Raw genomic sequence first — 27,590 nt, forward strand, 5'->3', positions numbered from 1 at the left:
GAGGGTCAGCGGCCTGACACAAGGTGGAAATGGCTCCCTCTCACAATACCCTACAACAAAAAAAAGCGCGACCAAGCCAGGCGGAAAAACGAGCAGTTGACGCATGCGCAACGCAAGGCGGGGCGGGGCGGCGGTTGTGCGCATGCGCTAAGTCGAGCAGGCGCGGCAGGGTGCGCACGCGTGCGGAGGTGTGGGATTGCTCTGGGCTGTGAGTACGTGCGCCGTGTGCTTGGTGCATGGGGAGGGCGATTGCATCGGGGTTGGTGCATGGAGCAGTCCCAGGGGCATGGGGAGGGGGGGTTGCACTCACCTTGTATTGGAGCAACCCCAGGGGTGTGGGGAGGGGGGGTTGCACCTGGCTTGGTGCATTGGAGCAGCCCCAGGGGTGTGGGGAGGGGGGTTGCACCTGGCTTGGGGCATTGGAGCAGTCCCAGGGTTGTGGGGAGGGGGGTTTGCACCTGGCTTGGTGCATTGGAGCAGTCCCGGGGGTGTGGGGAGGGGGATGCCCCCAGCCTGCTGCATGGAGTAGCCCTGAGTGCATGGTGGGGGGGGGAGGGAAAGCATCTCTGTCCTTGCTCCCTGCCGCCATTGCCATGTGCAGCAAGCACAAGAAGGAGACTTTCAGATGCCGCCAACCCCATCCTTGCTTCATGGGCGCTGGCGGCAGGTTGCAAGCTGAGGCTGAGATAGAAATTGATCTTGTAAATGAGGGATCAGCTAGGCAAGGGCTGGGATTGCTGTTGTTGCAGGGTCCCCGGAAATGGACGGAGTCACAGGTGACTTTAGCGTGACCTTGTGGGAGCAGGAGGCTGGGCAGAGCCCTCCTGCTCCCTGCTGTGGGGCATGTAGGGTTTGGGATCTGCCTGGATAAAAGAGGGGAGAGAGGGCAAGAAGGAAGTGGGCTGGGGATGAGACTGGAGCCACATGGCTGAGCACATGTTCCCCAAAAGTTTGTACCAGAAGGTGGAGCTGTGATATCCCGCCTGCTGCTGCGGTTGCTATCCCGGCCCCGGGGCGGGGCATCGCACGGCTCAGCTGTTGGGTCTCCTTTCTTAGGTGTGCTGTGAGTGCTCAGGGCAGTGGCGTGCTCCAGGCTGCTGGGCAGGTGCATTGCAGAGGCTCCCACCACCAGGTACATGGGTAGTTGTGGTCCTATGGTGTGTGCTTGATAAGAGAGCAGCAAGGAAGGCTGGCTGGTAGTGCCTTTTGGGGGGAGGAATGGGGGGCACTATAAGCAGGTAACACTGCGTTGTCAAGTTTCAATAGGGATCATGGAGAAATGTTTGCAAAGGGCTTGTTTTAGCATTGCTGAGTCGGTCCTGATTAGCTTCCGCTAATAAAAAGTGTGTGCGCGCGCAGTACTAGTTGTAAGCGTGATGTTGTAGCCAACATGGTCCTGAAATTATGCAAAGGGCAAGGATTTCTTTGCATGATCTCTTTCATTGGATCAGCATAATTGGGATTAAATCCCACGAGTCTTCGAATGTAGGATGTTCTTCCTCGGGGCGGGGATCTTGCATTCAAAAGCATGTCAGAATTGATCCCAACTATGTAGTTGGTCCATAAAAGGGATTTCCCCTAAGAAATCCCTGCCTCTTTATATATGTTCATACTTTGATTAACATGTAAGGTGTGTATCTACCTTGCCTTCTGCTTAGCCTGCCCGTGGGCCACTGAAATGTAGGAACGCAGGTTTTGTTTCCGTGGATAGGGCATGTGTCTGGTAGCCGTGTCCCCACAGGAAGCATGGAGTTTAGACCATTTAAGCCACTGTAGCAGCCGTTATTACCTTGTTATTTGCTCCCTGGCTGAGTTACACTGTGCCCTTTGTTAGTCTTCAGTTGGGCGTGTGTCGGTATATAATTTCTCGTGCCCAAAGCGTGCTCTCGGTAGTAGCCCTGCTCAATGGAGCAGTGTTGCTGGCTGCCCTACCTTATCTCATGGGACTTGGCTACCAGGTGTCTTATCTTAAAGTCCCAGTTACTGAGACCAGGAGACTATCTGAGGATCTTAATATCAAAAACGAAACCCTTCCAGCCCTCGTGGCTGCGCACGCTTGAAAATACGAGCAAGGACTCAGACGTCAGATCTGTAAAAATTGAAGTTGCTTTCTTTATCTTTCCACTCTGTGCTTTACAGATGTAATAGACAGAGCAGTGCTTCTTCAAAGCCAGAGCCTCACTGCATTGTTGTTGTGTCTGCAAAATAGGTGAACTTTCAGTGAGACAAATCAATTTCTCTGCGTTTTCTGGAGAAGCATCTTGTATCTAGCCAGCACCGTTATAATCAAGCAGTCTGAACTGTGCTGGCTGATCAAGTCCTAGGGGCTTACCCCAGTTGGGAACTGTGACTCGCCACGCTAAGAAGTGAGTAGTTCAGTGTTTTCATAATTGTTTGTTCTGTAAACTAAGGCCATTCTTAGCCGATGACTTGTGCTTATTCCCAGATGGGACTGTCTCATGGGTGTGGAGGTACTGGGCCCTGGGATGAGTGACCTGCAGTATCATAGAAAATGAGGGCTGGAAGGGACTTCAGAAGGTCACACCTAGTCCAGCCCCCCGCTCAAAGTGGGACCAGCCCCAACTACATCATCCCAGGCAAAGGTTTTATTGAGCAAGCTGGGTCTTAACCTCCAAGAATGGAGACTGCACCACCTCTCTGAGTAACCTGTTCCAGGGCTTCACCACCCTCCTCGTGAGAGCGTTGTTCCTAATACCGAACCTCAACTTTCCTTGCTGCAACTTGAGCCCGTTGTTCCTTGTCCTGTCATCTGCCCCCCACTGAGACCAGTCCAGCTCCGTCCTCTTTGCAACCCCCGGCAGGGAGCTGAAGGCTGCTCTCAGATCCCCCCTCAGTCTTCTCTTCTGCAGGCTAAATCAGCCCAGTTCCCTCAGCCTCTCCTTACCAGTCATCTCCCCCAACCCCCAAACCATTTTCATTGCCCTCCTCTGAACTGTCTCCGTGTCCTCATCCCTTCTGTAGTGCAAGGCCCAAAATTGGACACGACTCCAGATGTAGGGAAGTGATTCAGCACTGATGAAGCTACATCTGCTGACAACGCTCCAACCAGTGCAACCCAGGATGCTGTTAGCCTTCTTGGCACAAGGGCACACTGCTGGCTCATCCAGCTTCTTGTCCCCTGTCACCCCCATGTCCTTTTCTGCAGAGCTGCTGCCTAGCCCGTCACCCCCAGCCTGCATGGGCGCATGGGATTGCTCCCTCCTAAGTGCAGGACTTTTTGCACTTGTCCTTACTGAACCTCATGAGATTTCTTTTGACCCAATCCTCCAATTAGTATGGGTCCCTCTGAATCCTAGCCCTGCCCTCCAGTGTATCTGCTACTCCCCCCAGCTTGGTGTCACCTGCAGACTTGCTGAATGCCATCTTCCAGGTCACTAATGAAGATATTGATATGAGTGCCCCAGGACTGACCCCTGGGGCACTCCACTTGATACTGGCTGCCAACTAGACATTTGAACCATGATAACTACCGATTGAACCTAGTGATCCAGCCAGTTTTCTATTCACCGTACAGTGCATTCATCCAACCCATGCTTCCCCAGTTTGCTTGCAAGAATGCTATGGGAGACTGTATCGAAAGCCTTGCTAAAGTCAAGGTATATTATATCCACCGCTTTCCTCACATCCGCAGAGCCAGTCATCTCATCGTAGAAGGCAGTCGGGTTGGTCAGGCATGACTTGTCCCTGGTGAATCCACACTGACTGTTCCTAATCACCTTTTTCTTTTCCCAGTGCTTAGAAACAGATTCCTTGAGGACCTGCTCCATGATTTGTCCAAGGACTGAGGTGAGGCTGACTGGTCTGTAGTTCCCTGGATCCTCATTCTTCCCTTTCTTAAAGATGGGCACTATATTTGCACTTCTCCAGGCATCTAGGATCTCCCCCGATCGCCACGAGTTTTCAAAGATAATGGCCAGTGGCTCTGCAATCGCATCAGCCAACTCCCTCAGCACTCTCAAATGTGTTGCATCTCGCCCCATGGACTTGTACATGTCTAGCTTTATTTATTGAGCACTTCAGCCTTTCTCTTGTCATCTGTCACTAGGTTGCTTCCCCCATTCAGTAAGGGACCCACGCTTTCCCTGATCTTCCTCTTGTTGCTGCCATACTTGTAGAAACCTGTCTGTCTTACCCTTCATGTCCCTTGCTAGCTGCAACTCCAACTGCACTTTGGCCTTTCTGACTTCATCCCTGCATGCCCGAGCAATGCTCTTATACTCCTCCCTTCTTGTATGTCCAAGTTTCCATCTCTTGTAAGCTTCCTTTTTCTGTTTAAGCTCACCGAAGAGTTCTCTGCTAAGCCAAGCAGGTCACTTTTCACATTTTCTATTCTTCTTACACGTCAGGATGGCTTGTTCCTGCACCCTCAGTTTCTTTACAGTCATCTGGTGGTCGCTGCTGCCCAAGTTGCCATCTACTAGTACGTTCCCCACCAATTCTTCCCTGTTTGCAAGCAGCAGGTCAGAAAGAGCATGGCCCCTAGTTGGTCTGCCCAGCACTTGCATCAAGAAGCTGTCCCCAAGGCTCTCAAAACCTTCCTGGTTTACCTGCACACTCCTGTTGCCCTCCTAACAGAGTGATTTGAAGTCCCACATGAGAGCCAGGGCTTGCAATTGGGGAAACTTCCACTAGTTATCTGAAGAAAGCCTCATCGTCCTGGTCTGGGTGTCTCCCATCAATGGGATGCACTCCACCTCCGCTGTTGCTAGTGCTCTGTATCTGTTCTCCAGGCAAACCACTGCAGGTAGGGATAAAAATGCCTTGCTTCCACCTTCCTGGGAGTGTGCATCCTATTCCTTTCCTAGCACCAACTCTGTAAGTCCTAGGACTGTGGAGGAAGAAGTTTCCTCCTGCATGGGATCAATGAAGTCCTCATGGTGGAGGATACTTTGCAGCCTTGCTACCTCCTCCTCCTGTAGCTCTCTTGCCTTCTCCCCGAGGGACCGCTCGCATTGCAGGCACTTCCCGGCCTGGCTGATATGGGAAGAAACCTGCAAGCCGCAGTCTGCACAGCACCAACCCAGGACCGGGGTGGGAGCCTCGATGGTGTAGGGTCCTGCCTGGACAGACACCTTGCAGGTGGAAGCAGGGGCTGAAAGTGGCAGTGGCTCTGGGATTGGGATGTCCTCCAGCCATGTCTCTGGGGTTTCTAATCTGCTGCCTCTTCCTTGCCTCTGTTTCCAAGCCACCTTCCCCTAGCAAACACCTCTGTAGCTGGACTGTTTGCTGATCCTGAAGGGCTCCCTTTCCCCTGCAAACCTCTGATCTCTCAGCAAGCTTACACTGAAGACAAGTGAGAGGGAGTTTCCAAGCAAGCTCCTCCTCCCTCTGGACTCTAGTGAAACAAGGGTTCAGGATCCCCTTCAAAGAGGGGGGTTGCAAACTGTCCTGTTTGCTTCTCCCTGTTCTCTGCTCCCCACGAGATGAGATGAGATTTTCTCCCGTGTTCCTGCTGGGAAACTGGGACAGCTGAAGGCCATGGACACTGCAGCTGGGAGCGCTCAGTAACCACCTCGGCTGGGGAAATGTTGCAGTTGCTTTGTCCTGCTTTGACTTTGGCTTGGGGAGGGATACTTGCTGTTCTGAGGCCTTGCTATCACAACAGCATGTTGGTGTCCTCAAATCAGATGCCCTGGGATTTGTAAGAGCCAAAGAAGTCAAGGGTGTCCTGTTTGGAAGCTGCTGCAGCCATTCCCATGGTCTTTGAAAGGGGAAGGAGTGCATTTGTCAGGAGAGCTGCTAATACTGGCCTTAGCTGCACTGGACATGTTGAGAGGAGCCAAAATGAATGCCTCGCCTATATTTATACAGGCAGTCAGTGCTGCTTGCTCAATGCCACGTGTCTTGCATTGGCAAGACTCGGTCGTTCCATAGGTAGGACTGAAGGGAAAGGCCTAGGAAAGCATGAACTTCTGTAGAAGACTGTAGTGCAACTTCTAGCCAGGAGTCGCAGAAGAAAGCTGTATTGTAGTCTGCTGTTTACATTTCCTTATAGTCTTCATCCCCAGCTCCATGCCACAGAGATTCAAATCTTAATGTGTTCTCTTGCTCTTCCAGGTTTCAATCCAGTTGCTGAAGTGCATCCAGGGCACAGATGGATCAGGCCAGGGCAGCCATCTCCAACTTGGTAAGATTCCCAATGCAGAATCAAATGCCTTAAATTGCTGCATCTCTCCTGTGAGAGTGCTTGCTCTTCTTCTGGCTTACAAAGGGTGATTTGGTCTGACCTTCTCATGAGTGTGGCCTGCTCTTAGAAAGTGTGTGGTGCAGGTGTGATGCCATGCCAGTGTCTGAGTAACTTCCTGGTGTCCAGTCTCAGACATCACTGGGGCCTGCCTTTTGATTTCTGAATTAATCCCCTTGGAAAGTGTTGGGTTTGGGCACTCCAACTGGAAAGTCTTTTTCTTTAACTATTGCTGTACTTATTGCAGCTGGTGGACTCCCAGGGTAGAGGTTGTTGGAGACCCAGAGGCCTTCAGTCCTGGGTTTTAACCTTTGTGCTGAGCATAAGTGGAAACGAAGCAATAAGGCTAAGTACAATTTAGGTTAGAGACTTGCACCTGGTGGAAAGGGGCATGATGGAAACATATTGTCCCTGACTTAAAACGAATTGGGAAGTTGACTAACTCAATTGGATAAATGTAGCCTGGGCAAGAGAGAGAGTCAGAGCAAAGCCTATCTCCCCACCTACATATGAAAAGATTACTTAATGGAAAATTACAGCTATGCAGCAAAAACAAGTTCATATTTGGCAAACAGAAACAGGCTTATTGATTAGGCATTAGGGAGAAGGCTTAAGCTAATTGTATGTATTAAGAAACGTAAACTAAATGGTATATAAAGAGAGGCGAGAGAGCGTACCCTTCAGACCCTAGTCCTGAAAGATCCCATCACTGATTCAAGATTGGGGACTCAGAAGGAGTCAGCAACCCCGGACAAGACCTCACGGACCAGCCATCCAGAGATGCCACATTCGTTAAATCTTGAGGTGGCGAGCGTGTTGTGATGCTTTTGACAAACTATAGCAGTAAACCTGTAATGGCTAACAGTGTAAAACATTTGTTGGTTAAGGAGTAACAGTGTCCTGGTCTTGGAATTAACACCTTGTACAACCCTGAATTGACGTTGCTGGACGTAACAAGGCAGCTGTGCTGGCCAAGAATCTCTGCCTCAAGCATTGCACAAATTCCTTCGAACCATGTAAGCCTCATCCCAGCAGAGCTTCATCCACATTGGGGCTTTGACCATCCTACGTAGGTCAGCTACAGCTGTAAAGACGTCATGCCCTGCAACAGATGCGGTGCCGACTCTAGTGCAGATGAAGCCTACGTCGTTTTCCTGAACTTTTTATGTGACTGTTCAGCTTTTTGAAAAAGCAGAAAATAGTAATAATAATGGGGGGGGCGGTGGAGTGTAGAACTTATCCAGCTTTTGCCTAGGGAATGACTCCTAAATTCCCTGAGATATGGAAAACCTCAGGAAACCATTGAACAAAATCTGTGCCTTGCCCCCAGCGTCCATGGGGACATGCTACAGTGAATGGTCAAAACCTGATGTCTGAGCCTGGGGAATAGGTGAGGGTCAGGAACAACTAGGCATCAGGTTCACTCTTTGGGGCATCTTTGAGCTGCTCCCAACAGTGTCTTGTGTGGTCCTTGTGTGAATGACACCCGTGCATGGCTGTGGAAGGAGTGACCTCTGCAAAGAACCGTTGAGGGAACTAACAGGTTGGCCACGTCTGTTGTTCTTGCTCACTTTATTTCCTTTCTGTTTAGTTTGGAGGCGAGCCACTGTCATACACGCGGCTCAGCATTGCTCGGCAGACCGACGGAGACAACAGTCAAGTGGAAATGAAGCTGTCTGCTGAGGAGGAGGAAGGAGGTGAAAACGGCATGCCGGAGAACATGCAGACCCACCATGTAGCAAAACCCAGAACTTACTACAGCTGGTACTGCATCGCCATGATGGTGGTGGTCCTCTTCCTGAGCGGTAAGACACAGGCAAAGAAGGTGGTGGGGAAGTCTCACAAAGTGGACCTGGGCTCTGACATGTGAGCTCTAGACAATGCCCGAGCCCGTCCTAGTGACCCCGGATGCCCATCTTTCAGGGGACTGGTAGAGACCCTGACTCCAGCTTTGTAGCAGATGCCAACTAGTGTGTTAATGTTTAGGTTGAAATGCAGGCTCCCATTCTACATAAAGGTCAGTCTGTGACTGACGGCACAGGTGGGCTTTGAGCAGTGCCCACTAAGCCAAAAGGCAAACAGTTGCGGAGAGGGCCGGATCAGGGCATAACGAGTTGTATGGGCTCACAGTTGCAGCAGGTGTTACGATTTGTGGAGGCTGCTGATCTTTTGGTACCCCAGTGGGGATTTGTAGTTGTAATAATAATAAAGCTGATTTAAGGCAGGCAGAACTGCCTTGAGGGGCATCGAGATGTATCCTACATTAAACAGGACTCTTCTCAAAGGTTGTTTTCTATCCGCCCTTACAACATGGAATCATACCTTTAAAATTCAGGTGTGTGTGTATGTGTACTCGCCTCCTGCTCTTAAACCACCCTACCATTGGCGGGTTGATACAGGAACAGCATGGCCTCCTAGAAAATCTGGTGTCTCCTGAAATTCACAGTCAGAAGGCTTGAGCTGTTAACATAGGGCTGGCTTGGCTTATATATATGGCACCTGGCAGCCTCTCATTTCCTTGTTTTCTAGGGTTTCTCGTCGGCTACTTGAGTAGCCGTGGGCGCATGCCGACAAGTGGACTTTGTGCGGATGGCAATGGGCAGTGCACCAGCTCTCCTCCCACTCCCTCCAGCATACTGGATCTGGATGAGACGGTGGAAGAAGAGCCTCTCACGGAGCCTATCCTGTACTGGGAAGATCTCCAGAAGATGCTGTCAGACAGTCTGAAAAAAGGAAACATGGAGCTACACATAAGGTAACAGCCTGTGGGAAGCCTGAAGTCTGCAGCATATGAAGCACAGCGGTTCTGCCAATGCTCCTGCCTTGGACCTGGGGTCTTGGGGTGCAGCTTCCAAGTGGCTTGGTCACGACTGGGCTACTGCATTTCACATCCCGAGTGTAGCTCAGCCTTGATTTCTTTTCAGGGAACTGTCAACGGGCTCCTCCCATGAAGCTGGCTCCCCGGAAGATGACAGACTTGCTTACTACGTCTATCAGCAGTTTACCTACTTCAACTTGTACAAAGTCTGGAATGATGAGCACTATGTCAGACTGCAGTTTCCAGGCAGGTAGGTTTAATGGAGCTAGGCATGGGAGGGAAGCTTCCCTTCATGCGTGTTTCTCTTTTTATCCTTGTCCTAAAGCAACACAGCAGTCTTCTGTAGCAAATGCATTAATGCCTTGAGCCAGCTAACCTTTTAAAAGATCTCTGCTTCCCTTAGGCTCTTCCAAAGCATCTTATCCTTGTCTTCCCAACTAGTTGTAATTGGTTACCGCAAAAACACTATTGGAGTGTTCTTCTTACCAGCTAGTCCTGCAGAAGTGGTCAGAAAACTACAAGGGCCTCCGATCTTCCTGTCAAATTGCAAGAATGTCTTTACAATAGGTACTTCACACGTGGGTGGCTTTTCAAATCCAAAGCTTTGTCTGGGAGCTAATATGATTCTGCGTCAGGCATAAAGTCAGCTTGCTTCTCTCTTCTGCCCTAGTGCTGAACATCAAGGGAAAAAACCCTGCAATTTCCCAGGGTTCCCTGTTCCCCTGTAATAGGAACTGCTGATAGTGTATCTGCTCGTAGGTCTAATGCAGTCTCTTGCTGTTTAATAGCTCACCCAATCGTGTCAGCATTACAGATGATGGTGGACAGAGCACTACTCTGGAAGAGCCTGAGGCATATGTGGCATTCAGTGAAAATGCAACGGCTAAAGTAAGTTCTTTCCCAACATCCTGGGAACCATTTTCTGGAAGAAGCCTGTCATGGCTGCCTGCGTAGCTAACAAAGCAGTAGCACGGGGGCTGAGGATGCAAGAGCACAACACATTTTACTTTGGAGAAGTGGAGCAGAGAGGTGACTCCAGGCTCTCTCCAGTCTGCTACCGCTGTTGCCTTTGCTGTTGAGCTGCTCTGTGCTCACAGCAGACCAACTCCCCTGCCGCCCAGCGGCCAGGTGCTGTGATAGCACGCAATCCAGGCAGTCGTGTTGGGGACCTGATGGTGCGTCTGCTCCTTCCTTACCCTGGATCTTGCCCCGAGTAAATGCGTGTCTGCACCCGAGACCCGACCCTTTGAACCGATAGCTGAAACCTGCTTAATTGCCCTTGCATAGTGCTATGCTTCTAGTTAAGCAGAGCGTGACTGGATGGAGTTGGCGCAGCTTACCATGAAGAGCCAAGGTCTCCCCTGTATCTGACCACTTCAGGCCTGCTTGATGTGACACTTGTCAGGCCTTGGACGTGTACACTGCTCCACTTGCTAGGTGCGCTCATGTCATACCATCGATTCTCATGTCTGTTGCTTCAGTGAGATGGATAAATCTGTCCACCTCCGGGCAGTCTCGTTGCAGGGAGGGAATGACCCTGATTTGTGCAGAATGTGCCATGCCCTGCAGCTTCCTCAACCGGGCAGCGAATGAACTCAGACTGGTGACTGCAGCCATAAGCAGCATGTCTTTCTCTTGCAGGGCAGACCGGTTTATGCTCATTATGGCCGCAAAGAGGACTTCAAGCAGCTCAGTGACTTGGGGGTCTCTGTCAATGGATCCGTGCTCATTTTCAGAACTGGAGATATTTCTGTTGCGGAGCAGGTAAGCTGATCCCGCTCTACATGTTTCTGTCCAGCATGCTCTGGTCACGTTGCGTTGTGTAACGTGGGCAGGTCTGAAAAGTTGTTTGGCCAGTATTACTGCCTCCAGGCAAGCTGCTTTCTGCTTGCAGAGGGTTCCTCTTTGCTGGCTGGCATGACTGTTGGGTGGGGGTAAAGAAAGCTTGAACTTAGCTCCTGAGAGGAGAAAACCGACGTTGTAACCTCCGGGAGTTAGAAATGGGCAAGGCAGAAGCTGGTCTGTGGCATAGCAAATTGCTCCGAAGCTTACAGGTGGAACTGGTCTGGCGAGGAGTCGTGGTTTCCTGGGTCTCGTGGCAATCGGTGCAGATGAAATAATGTTGGTTCGTGTTGGAGTGGGGAGGTCTTCTTTTGAGGAGCAGCAATTGGAAGCTCGGCAGGGAGGCAGCCTCTTGGCGATGGGCCTCTTCTTCCCCCTGAAAATCCTGCCAGGTGCTCAAGCTCTTTGAGAGAACATCTTACACATGCTCCAACTTGCTAGGCTGTTGAAGCCAAACTGCCCCAAGATTGGGCTAAGCCAGGCAGGCTCTGGCCTGGCCTCAGTAGGAAGCTTTGTTGCTGCAGATCCGGGTCGCTCCGGGCATCTCAAGGTGGGCGGGAGCCCGTCTCCTGTGTGCTTGGGGTGTTCTGTGCACCACCTGCCTGAATCTCCAAACCCCTGCCTCATGCAAGCATGGCACAGAGAGAACTGGGGATCTCTAGGCAAGAAGATCCTGCTTTGAGGAGCAGACTGGCATGCTCCACTCCCACACATACCGAGGGAATGGAGCTGGATGTGGAGACAAGGGGGTCAGGTTATAAGTGGTGGTGAGTGGGGGTAGAAGAGCAGGGACATGGCCTTCAGGGCATGTTCCCATCTCAACTCTGGGACTCAAGGGTTCGAGTCTCTCTGTTCTCTTCCTCCAGAGTGCCCCTGGCAGCATTTCGGCTTTGTCTGCCGGCGTCTTAAAAACCTCCAGGGATGGAGACTGCACCATCTCTCTGGACAACCTGTTCCAGTGCTTCACCACCCTCCTAGGGAGAGAGCTCTTTCTAACAGCCAACCTCTACTTCCCTTGCTGCAACTTGAGCCCATTGCTCCTCGTTCTATCATCTGCCCCCACCCAGAACAGTCCAGCTCCATCCTCTTTGCAGTCCCCCTGCAGGGAAGTGAGGGCTGCTATTCAATCCCCCTGTCTCTTCTCTAGACTAAATAAGCCCAGTTCCTCGCATCTTCCCTCATAAGTCGTGCCCCTCACCCCCTCACCATTTTCATTGCCCTCCGCTGGACTGTCTTCAACGTGTCCACATCCTTTCTGTAGTGGGGGGCCCAAAACTGGACACAGGACTCCAGATGTGGCCTCATCAGTGCTGAATAGAGGGGAAGAATCGCTGCCCTGGATCTGCTGGCATCGCTTCTACCAATGCAGCCAGGATGCCGGTAGTCTTCTTGGCACCAAGGGCACACTGCTGGCTCCTGTTCAGCTTCTTGTCCCCTGTCACTTCCAGGTCCTTTTCTGCAGAGCTGCTGCCCAGCCCGTCACCCCCAGTCTGTACTAGTGCATGATGTGGTGCTGGGATGTTGTTAGCTTAAAAACCTCTTCTCCTTCACTCACATTTATGCCACAAAAGTATCTAGAAAGAAATCCTGTTCCTGCAGTCTCATATAAAGGGGCTTGTTGAGCTTAAATATTTTCTTTTCTTAGTCTTTCTTCCCTGAACCATCTCAAGGGTGCAGGGGGGAGCTGTTGCCCCTTCCAGTTAAAGGTACATTTCTTACCAGAGCTTTGCTCTGTGCCTTAAATGTGGTCTCATCAATGCCCTGTACAATAGGCCGAGTGCTTTGTTTCTGGTGAGTACCCCTGCCTGCTACGCCCTGAGACTGCATTGCCTTTTTTACACTTGCTTTATACCAGCAGTCCTGAGTTGTGCTGCAGTTGACCAAGTCCCCCCTCATCCTGCACTGTCTGCAGTCTAAGGTCCGTTGTACACAGATCAATGACAGAGACTTGTGTGAAGTGCATGACTTGCCATTTAAGCATCATGTGTTGTCGTCGTCGTCCGCCTCCTTCCCCTCCCCCCACACATCATGTCATGCACAAATATAGCAAGGGTGCTTCTGGTTTCACTCCCAGGTGGGTCTTGTTAGATGGGGGTGGTTCCTTCGCTTTTTCAAAAAGTACGTAGAATAAAGCATTACCCCAAATGGAGTCCCTTTGCCCTTGTGCGCTCTCTGCCTCCTATTTGTACCACCTAGAACATGGTTTTATAACACTGCCTCGCCTCAGCGTTTATTTGACAGGCAGACTTCTGTTCCTGAAGCACTCGGATGTATTCAAGTAAGCGGCATGAAATAAAGCTTATGACCACTTGAATTGTGATCCCACCTCAGGTGGGGTTGAACTAGATGTTACCCATGGAGGTCCCTTCTAGCCCTGTTTCTGTGCAGATCCTTGAAGCAAAAGTGCCACGTCCCTTGCAGCCTCCCTCTTGAGAACCTGGAGGCTGATTCCCCTGGGAATGAGCTGTTGCAAGAACCAAATGATTTGCTGAATTAGTGGTTCAGCCTCTACTACCCTTCCTTCTTTGCATGTCTCCCTGGGACCCGTGACCACGTCTGAATCGAGCTAACGAGGGTAACGGTTCTTCTCAGGCCTGGTCCTTCTGTCTTGGGGGCTGACTTTGAGGAGCTGTGGCCCCAGCCACAGAACGAGCCTTGGAAACGAGCAAGTTGTTGCCAGAGAACTGGGCATCTGTGCACTGAGTGAGGTGGGGGTCCCCAAGGAAAAGCAATAGGCACGGGGGTCGGACGCGATGATCTGTTGAGGTCCTTTTTGACCCTAGCATCTATGAATCGATATGGACTGCAGCATAATGTGTGCATGGAGAGTGACAAATGCCAGGTTGTCCTGGCAGTGTTAAACCCAGTGCCTGACGCAGTAATAGTTCATGCCTGACGTGATGGTTTTTGAGGCATATGAACAGCACTAACTGGCTTGCAGCTATCCGTCAGCACACACCTGGACAGTTAATCCCATCTCTCCCCAGGTGGCTAGTGCCGAACGCTTGAATGCTGTTGGTGTCTTGATCTTCCCTGGCTATCTGAAATCCAGCAACGTAGAAAATCTGGGTCTCTTTGGACACGTAAGTACCGTGGCAAGTGGGATTATCGACTGTGTCCCCTTCGCCAGTCGGCCTTGGTAGCACTGAGGCCTGGGTGATCCACCCTCCCATGGGTCAAACCTAGAAGCACAGGACAGACTGAAGTCACAGCTGCAGCCTTGTCAAATAAAATCACGGAAAACAAGGAAGGGACCTCAGGAGGTCTCATCTAGTCCAACCCCCTGCTCAAAGCAGGACCAGGCCCAACTTCACCATCCCAGCCAAGGCTTTGTCTACCCGGGCCTTAAAAACCTCCAAGGATGGAGATCCCACCACTGCTCTGGGGAACCCGTTCCAGTGCTTCACCACTGCTAGTGAGAGAGTTTCCTCATATCCAGCCTAAACCTCCCTGGCTGCAACTTGAGCCCATTGCTCCTTGCTCTGTCATCTGCACCACTGAGAACTGTCTGCCAGAGGCTGTGCAGCTGTATAGCCACTCCCTTCCCTTCCCTTCTGCCTCCACCCCCCAATTTCTTATTGCTTGGGGAAACATATGCTGAGGCCTGTACATGTTTCCTTTATTTTCACAGGCTCACCTAGGAACAGGTGACCCGTTCACTCCCGGTTTCCCATCTTTCAACCATACTCAGTTCCCGCCAGCTCAGTCTTCTGGGCTGCCACACATTCCTGTTCAAACCATCTCGTTCAGGGCAGCCAACAATCTCTTCAGGTAATAAGGTCTCTCCAAAGTCCCAGCTGTGCTGAGACCTTGTAATGGGCTTTCCTCCCCACCCCCCCCCCCAGTTTTCCCCTTTATCAGATAGAAAGGGAAGGGGAAGATGGAGAAAGGGAAAGGATCTCTTGTTAGAGGAGGGTTGACTGAGTGTGGAGGAAGATGGAAAAGGCTGAAGACAGGGCCAGGACCGGGAGGGTATCTGGCTAGAACTGAGTGGGCCGGCAGGCAGGCTTGTAGATGCCCCCGGCTCTGAGGACAGGGTCCTCTCCCAGCGCCCCGACCACTGCAGACGCAGCGAGTCGTCACTGGCATAGGGAAGGCTGTTGAAGCGAGGCCCAGATTGGGTTGTGAGGGGAACCTCCAGTACCTGCCATCAATTTGAAGAGGCACCAGTCCCAGTCCTGGATCCCGTATCAAAATATGATGGGACATGGCTGCCCATCCTTGTGGAGAGGTCTCTGCTCTTCCAGTTTGGATTTCTTGGCATGCTGTTGGCCAAATGCAGGCAACAGCAATGGATAGTGATACAGGACTAGGCTTGTCAGGGAAGGTGTCTTGCAGACAGAGGTGCTAAGCGAGATGTTCAAAGCAGAGAACGCACAAGGTGGTGCTTCAACACTGTGTGTGTCTGTCTGTCTGTCTTGCAGCCAGCTGACAGGAGGGCAGGAGTGCCCCCTGCCTTGGAGGGACGGCCTTAGTTTTTGCAAGGTGAAGGCCTCGAGCGCAAGCAGCTTGAATGTGGTGGTCCAGGTGAACAATGTGGTTATGGAGAGAAAGATCCTGAACATCTTTGGAGTCATCCGGGGTTTCGACGAAGAAGGTATGCATGGTGCTGGGCCTGCAGCTCCTGCCCTCTATGTAGCCCATGGCTGTACCCAGTTAATACCCCTGCCTTAGCCCTCAGTGAGGAAGCAGGGCTGTGAAACGGCCCCTTGTCCTTGCATCTCTGAGCATGCGGCAGCGCGACCTTTCGGCATTGGTGGAAGAGAGATGTGCGGACCTTGGGGTTTAGTAAGTCATGCCAATGAACCAAGGATGAGTTGTAGTGAGCCCTAGCTGTATTCAGGTCATGGAATAAGTCAGCTGCATGCCAGGCAGCACTTGGGAAGGTCTTGGAAAAAGACAGCCCAGTTCAGCAAGTGTCTGCATAGCAACAATCCCAAAGCAAACCACGATTATAAAAGTGGAGGTTAAGTTTTGTCCAGCCAGGTTGTCACATTGGTTAGCAACCTCAGTAAGACACAAAAGGGCCCCGGACACATGTTGGGGGCCAGCAGACTTGTTAGTGTCTAGGTACTGGAGCCACCCTGTACAGTTCTTGCCTGCAAGGGACTGGCAAGAGCCCTGATGCACTGCAGTGTGGAAGAAAGGGCAGTTAAGCTGGGCCTCGTAAGGTTTGCACTTCTGGCACTAGCCCAACCAGCCTGTGGCACGTGGGTGGGTCTTAATATGTCAGACTTGGTACTGTTAGCCCGAACATGTGCCCGGCAGTGGTTGTGGAGCTGCAGCCCTTCTGAGACTGCCTGGTCCTGTCTAGCTGCTACAAGCTACGTGGGTTCAGCTTATCCTGTGGAAGGAACGTAACCACGCCGCGGCTTCTGAAGGACTGTCTTGACGCTTCCCTTGCAGATCGGTACATCGTGATCGGAGCGCAGCGGGATTCCTGGGGCCCTGGGGCAGCGAAGGCCGGTGTGGGCACCTCCATCCTGCTGGAGCTTGCTCGTGCCATTTCGGACATGGTGAAAACAGGTAAGACACTGGCCCGACTCTATAGTGAGGGTGTTGGGTACAGTGGAGGAACCATCTGGCGGTTGAATAAGTCAGACCAGAGGCTGTTGCTTCAGGCCAGCTGCCAGTTGATCCACCTGTGCTAGTTGATCCACAAGGATTTCTCTTTTCCTCATTCTTTCCTCCTTGCCTGTGGCTCCCAGTGCAGGGCAGTTCCTGCTGGTCATACAGTCTCGTTTGTGAGCAGCTCTATCTGCATCTTGTAAGGACCCATGTCTCAATCCTGGAGGCTCTTAAACCACAGAATTGTAGAAAATGGTGTGAAGGGATGTCAGGAGGTCACATCCAGTCCAACCCCCTGCTCCAAGCAGGACCATCCTCAACTGAATCATCCCAGCCACAGCTTTGTCTACCCGGATCTTCATAGTTTCATAGTTGGTAGGGTTGGAAGGGACCTGAGCAGATCATCAAGTCCGACCTCCTGCCATGGGCGGGAAAGTCTTCAAAACCTCCAAGGATGGAGACTTCACCACCTCTCTGGGTAACCTGTTCCAGTGCTTCACCACCCTCCTAGTCAGAAAGCTTTTCCTAATATCCAACCTCAGCTTCCCTTGCTGCAACGTGAGCCTATTCCCCATTGCTCCTTGTTCAGGAAAGACAAGCCTGTAATAACCAGACAACAGCACTCAGGGCTTAGTCTGTGCTTCTAGTAGGTATAGACGTGCGTGCGCTCTTCCAGGCTTCAATGATAGTGGAAGCACAGTTTGGCCAAAGACCTCCACTTCTGGGGATGACCGTGGATGATCTCCTTTGCTCTCATGGTCCCGGGACACAGGACTCGACTTCTCTTTCTCTTGTTTGCAGGTGGCTACAAACCCAGAAGAAGCATCGTCTTTGCCAGCTGGAGCGCTGGCGATTTTGGAGCTGTGGGTGCTACCGAATGGCTGGAGGTACTCAACCCAGCTTCTTTAACCTATTCAAACGCTTGAGCTAGCTGCAGGGCTGAGACTCTGTTCCGACCTCAGGGTGTTTCTGTGCGTTGTTTCTCCCACATGACATCTGCTTTCTCTCTGCTCAGGGTTATTCTTCCGTCCTGCATGCCAAGGTCTTCACTTACATCAACCTGGATGCTGCAGTTCTAGGTAATGGACCTGGTTTTTGTTTTTTTTTGTTAGTAAGAGACTGCAAATAAGAGGCCAGAGTGTCAAAACTACTCTGACCTGTCATGTTCTTCCCGAGTTTTGCCACGGAAATATTGCTGTACGTTTTCCTTCAGGTATATATAAAAAAACAAAACAAAAAAAAAAAAAAAACCCTGAAAAGGAATAGCTGGTGTCTTCCAAGGGATGTCTTGGGTCTCATGAGGTTGAGAATTGCTGGCTATACACTATTCTAGGACCACTTGTAGGTGTTAGCAGCCCACTTGTGGTGGGGAAAGGAGTTGTCTTCAAAGATGCTAAATAACTGGAAACAACTCTGAGACTTGCAGGGAAACCATGCTCCCAGGTATCTGACTCAGAGGTCACCAGCTGTTCTCTCAGCTTATCCCAAACTCTCCAGCGTAGGGGAATTATTCTTTCCCTTGCTGGTAGTTCCTGTTAAGTCGTAGTCTGGAGCAGCACAAGCTTTCAAGCTCTTTAGCTTGTGTACAGGCACTCCAGGAGAGACTGGCTGATGTTTCCTATAGAAACAGCAACTCCAGTGGTCGTTCAGCTGGTCGTACTCATGTCAATCCTCTTTGCTTTACAGGTGCCAGTGACTTAAAGGCGTCTGCCAGCCCGATGCTTTACACCATCCTTGAGAGAATCTTGCGGGGGGTGAGTGAGTCCTTCTGTGGAGACAGTCTGAGCTCCCTTGAAAGTTGCTCTTGGGTCCCTTAAACAGGCCAACGCCATGCAGCTGTCAGTAGTACCAGAGATCTCGAAATGGGCCGCCTTGTTTGTTGTCAAAATGGTCAGCAAACTTGCCATCTTACCAGGCCACGGGGTCTTAAGTCCCTGCACTTGCTTCCCATGATCTGTGATGCCCATGCTCGCGCTGCTTCTCCAGGTGCTGCAGTGGGCTACCCCACATCCTAGCTGCCTTCCCTGTTTGTGTGTAGTGGAGGCCGTTCTCCCAGCCTTCCTTTACCAGTGTTCACGCTCACTGCCTCCGCTTCACTGATTCTTCCGTTGTTAAGATGTTGACTGGATGTGGAAGCAAGCATCTCGTGTACAGCAAGCTGTGCATAAAGCCCTAGCATGTGAATGTCTGCGCTGGGGTCAGTCCAGCCCATGCTCTGCCCCCAGTAGCAGGAGAAATGAGGCATGTGCACTGGGATCCATCCCTCTCACCAGCAAAAGATTAAATGCTTCTAAGGCACAGGCGTGACCCCAGGCAGTTGCTCATCCCACAAACATGGTGTCAACCCCCGAAGGGACAAGAAGCCAGTGCCTTTGCTTCCCCAGAGCAGGCACTTTGCTCCTTCCTTGGTGTTGGATCTTTGCAAACTCCCTTGTCTGCTTGACATGGCAAATTGTCTTCTAGGAATAAAACCTTGCCTCTTCAGCCAGGCCTGGATGGGCCTCCATCACTGGGATGTTGCATAGAGACTGCAGAGTGCGTGGCATACTTCAGGCTCTGCTAAAATAAAGCTCCAGATCACGAGTCCTGGGTGCCATCCCTGCTGCTCTGAGATGCACGCCAGTGTTGCGTTCGTTGGGCGCTCTGCTCGTGCCTCGTGCTTCCCTGCTTGGAGCAGGAGTGAGCTGTAGCAGCAGAGCACGGAGGTGTTCACAGAGGGACTGAGCAGACATGCCTTGTGACTCAGCATTGGCTCCATGGCCAGGTTTTGCTCCCCGTTGCACTCTCAGACGAGCTTTAGCTGAAGTCTAGTTCTGAGAACAGGAAAGCCACAGCTAGCTGTGAAGCCAGCGGTTATATAGGACTTACTTTGCTTTTGATTGTGGAGCAGGTTTGACCCTTCAAGTCAAAACTGTGCCTTCCCATGGCCTGTCAGACAGCCCAGTGCTGAGGTGGTGTGTGCGCTAGAGAGCACTGAATTGTGCAGTTAACCACAGAAAGAAATAACTGCCCTGGATTTACCTTGCCTGAAAAACACCCTAGGACAGTAACTGCAGTCTTCAGAGCATGAAGGACTGAGGGTTACGTGTCTGTCCTTCCAGGGAGGGACTGCTACCAGTGGAGGTCTTGGAGGGGAGAGGGTGGATGGGGAATGCCACTGCCTCTTGTGTTGTCAGGCTTGTCCAAGTACACCGGTGGGCGCCTACAGGTTCCCTCCAAATAGATGGCACCAAGCTGCTTAGCGAGGAAAGGAGAAAGCCAATACGTGTGGGAAAGGGTAGGCCAGGTTCTGGGCAGTAATTCTCCTCTTGTCCTTGTGCAGATGAAGGATGCAGATGGAAGGAGCCTGTTCAGCAAACTCAGCCCTGGCTGGCCCAATAATGCGTAAGTCTCTTGTGTTCTGCATCTTCTCACTGTTCCTGCAACTGGAACTCACTTATGCAAAGTCCAGATCCGAGTCCAAGTCCCCATCGGAGCAAACGAGAGGCTCTACGCTCCGATAATGGTTTGGTGTGGGGTGGTAGCGATAAATTGCTGTAACTATTGTGCACAATCCCATAACAGACAAAAGCTGCCATTGATTGGGTCTCGCCATGGGTCCCTCCAGCCCAGTCTCCTGTCTTGTACCATGGCAGAGAGCAGATGTTTGGGTGGGGTGGGGGGTATGGCTTAAATCTTCCACCCCCCTGCTCTTCTCCCAGTGCCACCGGGAAGTCTAGGAAGCTGCGACAGTTTTTTGAGGCTGCATGCCTATCTGTCATGCTCAGGACGTCCTGATGCCCCTTTCCTCCAAGAATCTGTCCTGTCCCCTTTGGACCTTGGGTAAGCTCCCAACATCCTGTGGCAATGAGTTTCACAAGCAAATGAGAGTGAGAGAGGATGTCCAGTGTTTCGTATTCAACATCCTACCTACCAGTTTTGTTCTGTCCCCTGCTAGGGGTGCAGTCTGTCAGGCTGTATCGTGACGGTCCGTGTGATTTCAGCCGCAGCACTTGCTGCCCACTTCCTCCTTGTAAAGCACCTCAAAGTCAAGTCTCGGTCCACAACCAAACTCACCTTGCAGACGTAATTGGCTTAAGCCCCACACTTGTTGCTGTTCCTGTCCCACACCAATTAAAGTGGGATTTGAGCATCTCTGCCTTGCTGGATTCTTGGCAGTGTAGCTCTTCCACCCCTCGCTGGTGGGTAGGAGTTTAAGCTCTTTGTTCAGAGCTGCTAATCGGTGAAATGCAACTTGCCACCTGCCCCATAAAGGGTTCCCATGTGGCACTGAGTGTCAGTCGCCCCTGAGCAGGATGCTTTGTTTTTGGGGCAGCAGAAATGCTTGCTGGTTCTCGTTCTGCAGCAGAGGATGTTGGGATATGTAGCCCACACACTACTGATCCAGCCCAGACCATGTACTGGAGCATCTGGAAACCTGGCAGGGAGGGAGGCCTCCAAGTAATTCTTCTGTTTCTCCCATTGCAGTGTTCCCCTCACCATGGAGAATGCGGCATTCCCCTTCCTGGCATATTCTGGGATCCCAGCACTGTCATTCAGTTTCTATAATGTAAGTCTCTACAGCTGCGTTTCTCAACCGTTTTACACTTGAGACCCCTGGATGGACTCGAGGCCCCCTTTGGAAAATGCCAGCTCTTAGTTTTTGCTCTTTTTTGCCTGCAGAAAACTAAGGGTTTTTCTGTTGCAAAGAACTCAAAGCCTGCAGCTATGGATTTCCATTTGAAATCTCTGGGTTTATCTTGTGAATCATGTTTGCACACCTAGCAGTGCTAACACCTATCCTGGCCCCCTGGTTGAGAATTGCTGCTCTACAAGCACCTAGTAGCAAAAGCTCTCTTGGTTTAGGGAGTTGATACCCTAGTTTTAGGATCTTTTTCCACTGCTCATTTTCTGTGATCCTATTCATATGACTGCACCCCCACCCCACTTGTGTTCTCTGCTCCCAGGTGTCACAGCAGTAGGGATACAGCAGTAAGGGGCATGCTCTGTGTTAAAACTAATACCAATTCAGCCTTTTGTGCAGAGCTCAAGCCAAATGATCTGTTTTTTCTGATCACAAATGCAGGGCACGCTTTGTTTGCCTGCATTAAGCTTTTGGCCATCACACAGGTCCCAGCAAGCTGCTTAAAACCAGGTAACGATTTGAATGGCTTTTGGCAAGCAGTTGTGATGGTTCTTGTGGCTGGTGGAACTTGCGTGGTGGTAAGGATAGCAGAGACCCTAAAACATCCCAGGTGCCTGAGAGCGTACTTGATACTGTGAGCAGCAGTGAGCTGTTCCACTCCAAGGCCGGTCCTCTTTCAGTCCAAGGCCTCACAAACAGCAAGAGGTCCTTGCTTCCCAGGCAGGGTGTGCAGAGAGCAGGTCGGCAACAGTCTGTGCGATGGTGACTCATCCCTCCAGTGTCGGGGTTGAAGGTTGACGGCAATACCCGGCTTATGTCTTTCAGAAGCAGCAGAAGTACCCCTTCATGGGCACCAAAAAGGACACTTTTGCGAATCTCCGCAGTGCTGTTCCAAACCTGAATGTCCTGATGCGTCAGGCCGCGGAGCTGGCCGGCCAGATCGCCGTGAGGCTAACCCACGAGCACGAACTGCTCTTGGACTATGGGAGATACAAGCAGGAGCTGCAGATGTTCCAGAACAAGATTGTGGACTACAACAAAGACATTAGGGTAAGGGCTGAACTGGCTGGAGTGGGCCTGTCCCAGTCTTGCGCATGCAACTTGGTCATTGCGGGGTCTGATTCTGCTGCTTGAACTTTGGGCATAAGGATAAATCATGAGGGATCAGTGGGGACTTCATGGGATCCCAGAAAAGCCTGGTCAGAAGGGACCTTACAAGGCCTTCTAGTCCAGTCCCTTGCTCAAGGGTTTGTAAGGGTCAGCCAGCCTGGCTGCCCCAGAAGTGAGCAAGCCCTTGGGGTGCTGAACCTTAAGCAGAGCAACTCCTGTAGTTTTTGCTTGACCAGCTTACCCTGGAAGTTGTGAACTTGGTGTCCTGTTGTGAAATGGGACCTGTGTTGCTGGTCATGGTGGAGCATGTCCAGCCTGCCTGTGCCAAGTGCTATTGCCCCTCAGCGGGTGCTGGTTCGTGGAAGCCAGGTTGCTGCTTGCCATGACTAGCAGGGCTTTCAGCAGGTTGCCGCCAGCAACTGTTTTTTTTCCCAAAGCTAGTCACGGGCTTGCATTGCAGTTGCAATAAACCAAGCCTCCTGCAAAATGCATGCTGAGCAACCCAGTTTCATAGTTTCTAGGGTCGGAAGGGACCTGAACAGATCATTAAGTCTGACCCCCTGCCCTGGGCAGGAACAAGTGCTGGGATCGTAATACCCCAGCCAGATATTATCCAACCCTCCTCTTGAGGACCCCCAAGGTCGGGGAGAGCACCACCTCCTTTGGGAGCCCATTTCAAAGCCTGGCAGCCCTAACTGTAAATAATACCTCCTGATATCAAGCCTGAACCTGCTCTCAATCAATTTATGGCCGCTATCCCTTGTTATCCTAGGTGGTGCCTGGGGGAACAGAGCCTCACCTATTTTCCGCTGGTCCCCCCGGTGGGGTTACAGGCAGCCACCAGATCCCCTCTGTCTTCTCTTGTGGAGGCTGACTAGATTCAGGCCCTTTAGTCTATTTTCGTAGGGCCTGGCCTGCTGCCCCCTGACCATGTGAGTGGCCCTCCTCTGGACCATCTCAAAGTTAGCCACATCCCTCCTGAAGTGCGGTGCCCAAAAGTGGCGCAGTGCCCTAAGTGTGGCCTGACCAACACGGCATAGAGGGGAAGGATTGCCTCCCTGGACCTGCTCGTGGTGCATCTGTAGATGCATGACAAGGTGCGGTTAGCCTTACTGACCTCTTCCTTGCATTGGCGGCTCGGGTCCATCCTGGGGGCCACAAAGGACCCAGGATACCTTTCTGCCACTGTGTTGACAATACCTTTCTGCCACTGTGTTGACAAGAAGGGTGTTCCCCAGTCTATAGGTGTGTTGCTGGTTCCTTCTCCCTAGATGCAATACTCCGTACTTGTCTGCATTGAACTCCATCCTATTCTCATCTGCCCACTTCTGTAACCTGTCTAAATCTAGTTGGATTTTGTCCCTTCCCTCCAGTGTGCCCACTTCTCCCCACATCTTTGTCATCAGCAAATTTGGACAATGTGCTTTCCACGCACACCTCCAAGTCGCTGATAAAGATGTTGAATAGCACAGGCTCGAGGACCGAGCCCTGGGGAACTCCACTGCCCGCATCCCTCCAGGTCAAAAACGACCCGTCCACCACCACTCTCTGGGTGTGACCATTGAGCCAATTTACCACCCATCTGACTTTGTTGGCATCAATGCCACATTCGCCTAGTTTTTTTTTTATGAGAATGGGGTGAGAAAGTGTCAAAGGCCTTCTTGAAGTCCAGTTGGTGATCACAGCACTGCTCTTCCCTGCCAGAAAATGGGCCTGACCTTGCAGTGGGTGTTTTCAGCCCGCGGGGACTTCGAGAGAGCTGTGGATTCCCTGAAGAGAGACTTGAGAAACAGTGACTTAAGCGACAGACTCATTTGCCGAGCCAGCAACGACCGGATCATGAAGGTGAGTGTTCCTCGGGTGGCTGCGCAGGCAGACAGCTTCATGCTTTCCTCCACAGCCTTCCCCCCTGCCAAGGGCTTGCTCTGTGCGCTGTGACCCGGTGCCGGGGGCATTGCAGCAAGTCTGGTTTGACCCGGTCCAGGAGATGTGTATCGCTGCATGCCTGTTAAACTACCATGACAGCTTGTTCAGGTCTGTCTTAAGACGCTGTCTGTCCACATGCTGGTTGCAGCCATCCTCCTCTAGTGACAAGTCTAGGTGTAGCCAGGAACTCCTGGACTAGCTACTGACACAGGCTGCATCCCTACCGCCTGGGTGACTGCTGGCTTGTTCTTGCCTCGATGCGAGAGCTGCTCTGAACTCCTCCCTGTTGCTTTCCTTCAGGTGGAGTACGACTTCCTGTCCCCCTTCATCTCTCCGAGGGACAAGCCGCTGCGGCACATTTTCTTTGGCTCTGGCCCCTACACCCTGCAGGCCCTACTGGACCACCTGAGCCTCCTGAAGACCAACAGAAGTGCCTTTGACCAAGACCTGTTCAGGAACCAGCTGGCCATGGCAACCTGGACGATTAAGGAGGCTGCCAATGCCTTGTCCGGTGATGTTTGGGACACGGACAATGAGTTCTGAATGCATGGTGCTGAGGTGCAGAAACCAGGAAGCCCCCTCCCTTGAAGCAGCACTGAAATACCTACCCTAAATCTCGGAGGGAGTGATGGGGGGAACGCTAAATTTGACCCAAGTTGCCCTTCCAATTTCGGTCTCATCCTGACAAATCCCCAAGAGGCAGCGCTCAAGTGGCAATTAGCGCATCCTCCATCCAATTTGGTCTCCTTCCCTTGAACAAACACGGCTCCCCCCTGGTTCTAGCCCACTTAAACATGCCGCTCGGTGCTGCCTCCCCTCGTGCTTGAGGACAGATGGCTCCAGCTGCTAGTCGAGCACGGCTTACACTGAATTCCCATCTGAAACAAAGCAGGTGCCTCTTCAGGGGATATACCTGGGTCTGCCTGAGTGTTTTGAATCTTGGCCTCAACCTTGGAGAAACGGGCAGTGTGTGTCATAATTTGAGGTATCCTGAGCACTTCCAGGTCCCCTGCTCCTAGGAGCGGGGGGCCTGGAGGGGAAACGAAATGATTTGGCTCCATTGCAGGCTCACACCGCAGTAGCCCTTGACTGTGGCTGTCGGCAGGCTCTGAAGTGCCCGGCCATCCCAACCCTCTGGGTGACTGGGCAGAAACATCTTGGCTTCTCCCAAGAAGAAGATTCAAGACCATGTTCCTCTTCCCAGAGCTCTGGGTCCCAAGGGGGAGATGAGCCAAAGATTTATCTTATGTCCCTTACATGTTCCCTCTTGGTCTTCTGAATAAAAATAAAGGGTCCCCTAGTAACCAGAGCTTGGGATGGCTACAAGGGGCACTTCAGACCCTGTTGCTTTGGAGGCCTCTCTTGAAACCCAGAATCTCTTGCTAGCCAAATCGTTGGCCAAAATGTTGGGAAAACTCTCAGGAGGACACTCATTTGGCACTGAGATATTTATTTGTGTTTTTATTTATTTATCAGTGACAGAGTTCACTATAAATGGGATTTGATTTTTTTTTTATAGAAGATAATTATCGGAAGCAGTGCCTTCCATAATTATGACAGTTATACTGTCGTTTTTGAATAAAGCAGCATCTGCTATTAAATCGAACATAGTACTGGAATTTTGCAGTCAGACTCTCAACAACGAAGCATCTGGCGGAAAGCTAATTGACAAACCGGCTTTCTGTGCCCAAAGGAACATGCCATAACGCATCTGGAAGCAATCCTAAGACTTGAGCATCATCCAGGGATCCAGATGCTTTGGGTCTTCAGCAACCCCCTGAAATGCATGATGCAGACTAAAATGGGACAAGGAATCGGGCTCATCTGCTAGGAGGCCTGGTTGGAGCGCTCTCCTCCTTGCTTCTTCTGATTGCTGTGACATACAACACATGCAGCTTGCTAAATTGACCATAGCGGGCAGAGCTTGGCAGATGATGCCCCTTCCATTAAAGGCATTAAATGCATCTTTCCAAATTCCTTTGGAGCTCCTGATGGAGACAAATCCAGACTCAGATTGCAAGGTCAGGCTGTTCTTAAGTGACTTCGTTGCAAAAATTCCAGTACCTAATGTCTCGGGAGAACCTAACTGACATTATCGGGAGCAGTGTCTTCCATAATGGATAAAGAACAAGGTAGTTTTTGCCTACCACGGTGTTATATCGGAGGCAGTGATCTCCATATGTTGCACTAAGGGTGTATGTCATTATCGGGGACAGTGTTTCCCATAATCGTTCTATGCTTCTCATGCAGTGACATCTACCAAGCTTGATGGTTAGTATCTAACAGGTATCAATTCCCTGCAATCATTGTCTTTCACTCTCCTTGTGGTGGTGCAGATATTAAATTCGACCCACTCTGTTGTAGGCTTAGGTGTTCCCTGTAGCTGTGCTGTCTTGAAGTGATTCCCTCTAGATGGTCGCATGGCTAGGATTTAAATGTTTTTAGAGTTGTTAAAGCTTTTTTCTTTTCTTTAGGGCTGTATGATTTAGTGAACTGTCTTGCAATAAATGTGCTTATTTGGGTGTGGGGAGTGGTGGTAGCTTTCCTGTTGGAAGGGCTCTTCACAAATAGGTACTACTGAAATTTAAAGCCTAATGGGTAATCTCAGGAAGCAGGTTGCTTTGTGAAATGGATATTGCTGGAGCCCCCCAGTCCTTTGCCCTGGGAAAAATCAGCATGATGGGAAGGTCTGAGATCTCTAACCCATATGTCTGTATTCATATTCATAGATGTTAGGGTCAGAAGGGACCTCAATAGATCATTGAGTCCGACCTATATTGGTACCTTCTTGGCCCATCAGACCAGCTTACAGCCAGGAATGCACCCTGTCAAGAGGTCTGCCTCTTTCAAAGACTAGGTGGTGGTTGAATCAGTTCTTTTTGTGACTACTTGTGAAGCTGCACATCATGGCCAGGTCTGGTCTCAGGCAAGTGGCATAAGGAATAGCAGAAAAGAAACTTCTTGTCGTTGGAGGACAAAAAACACTGTAGTAAGTGTAGCTGAAAGAGGATCGGGGGTGTTGGTTATAGCTGTGTTGGTCTAAGGACATGGGCAGGCAAGGTTATTTGGGTAAATGCGATCTCTTGTATTAAATGCAAACCCAAATAACCTTGTTTGTTGGAAGGGGTAGGAACTCCTGGCCACTGTGGAAGGCGCATGCATTTTTCTGGGTCTTCCACTGTATGGTGTAGCCATGACCACGTTAGCCTTGATGTATGTAACCGCCTGGTTTGCTGCTGCTTTCCAGTGGTGCCCTCTACTCCCAGTAGCACTTAGCAAGTGTGAATGCTATCCTGTGGGCAAGGCCTCGCCGTAGCACTTGCATGCATTTCCTTGGTGTCAAAACTTTGTGTTCATTACGCTTTGTAACGGGCAGGGATGAAGTGGAGGCTGCCTGTCTTCCGCAGGCATTCCTTCCCTGGTGCTGAGATTTGGCGTGGGGTGCTTAGCTGGGGTCACCCTGCTGTCTGTTCAATAAACATCACGTGTGAACGCTT

General features: G+C 51.2%; 1 protein-coding gene across 4 annotated transcripts; it reads left to right on the forward strand.

The window, feature by feature from the left end:
* Positions 1 to 129: 129 nt before the first annotated feature.
* TFRC (transferrin receptor) lies at positions 130 to 27,590 on the forward strand. Of its 4 annotated transcripts, none has more exons than XM_006022421.2 (20): positions 192 to 208; positions 1,057 to 1,132; positions 6,079 to 6,148; positions 7,797 to 8,010; positions 8,735 to 8,960; positions 9,130 to 9,273; positions 9,812 to 9,911; positions 10,665 to 10,787; positions 13,853 to 13,948; positions 14,497 to 14,636; positions 15,290 to 15,462; positions 16,272 to 16,391; positions 17,235 to 17,320; positions 17,449 to 17,512; positions 18,120 to 18,187; positions 19,756 to 19,817; positions 20,901 to 20,982; positions 21,883 to 22,107; positions 23,872 to 24,012; positions 24,394 to 27,590. In XM_006022421.2, exons 3-20 carry the CDS (start codon positions 6,116 to 6,118, stop codon positions 24,634 to 24,636), a joined length of 2,340 nt encoding a protein of 779 aa, XP_006022483.1. In that variant the 5' UTR covers positions 192 to 208; positions 1,057 to 1,132; positions 6,079 to 6,115; the 3' UTR covers positions 24,637 to 27,590. The 4 variants fall into 4 exon arrangements, with proteins under 4 accessions (XP_006022482.1, XP_006022483.1, XP_025058500.1 ...); XM_025202715.1 differs by lacking the exon at positions 192 to 208 and adding an exon at positions 550 to 776; XM_006022422.3 differs by lacking the exon at positions 192 to 208 and adding an exon at positions 2,210 to 2,366.

This window comes from Alligator sinensis, unplaced genomic scaffold (assembly GCF_000455745.1).
Source record: "Alligator sinensis unplaced genomic scaffold, ASM45574v1 scaffold301_1, whole genome shotgun sequence".
NCBI lineage: Eukaryota > Metazoa > Chordata > Crocodylia > Alligatoridae > Alligator > Alligator sinensis.

What these genes read in the sequence shown, in the direction of transcription:
- TFRC (XM_006022420.2), top strand. Translation starts at nt 6,116, where the DNA reads ATGGATCAGGCCAGGGCAGCCATCTCCAACTTG. An exon ending in AGACTGCAGTTTCCAGGCAG is followed by an intron (nt 9,274 to 9,811) that starts GTAGGTTTAATG and finishes GCTGTTTAATAG; the next exon opens with CTCACCCAATCGTGTCAGCA. An exon ending in GCAGCCAACAATCTCTTCAG is followed by an intron (nt 14,637 to 15,289) that starts GTAATAAGGTCT and finishes TCTGTCTTGCAG; the next exon opens with CCAGCTGACAGGAGGGCAGG.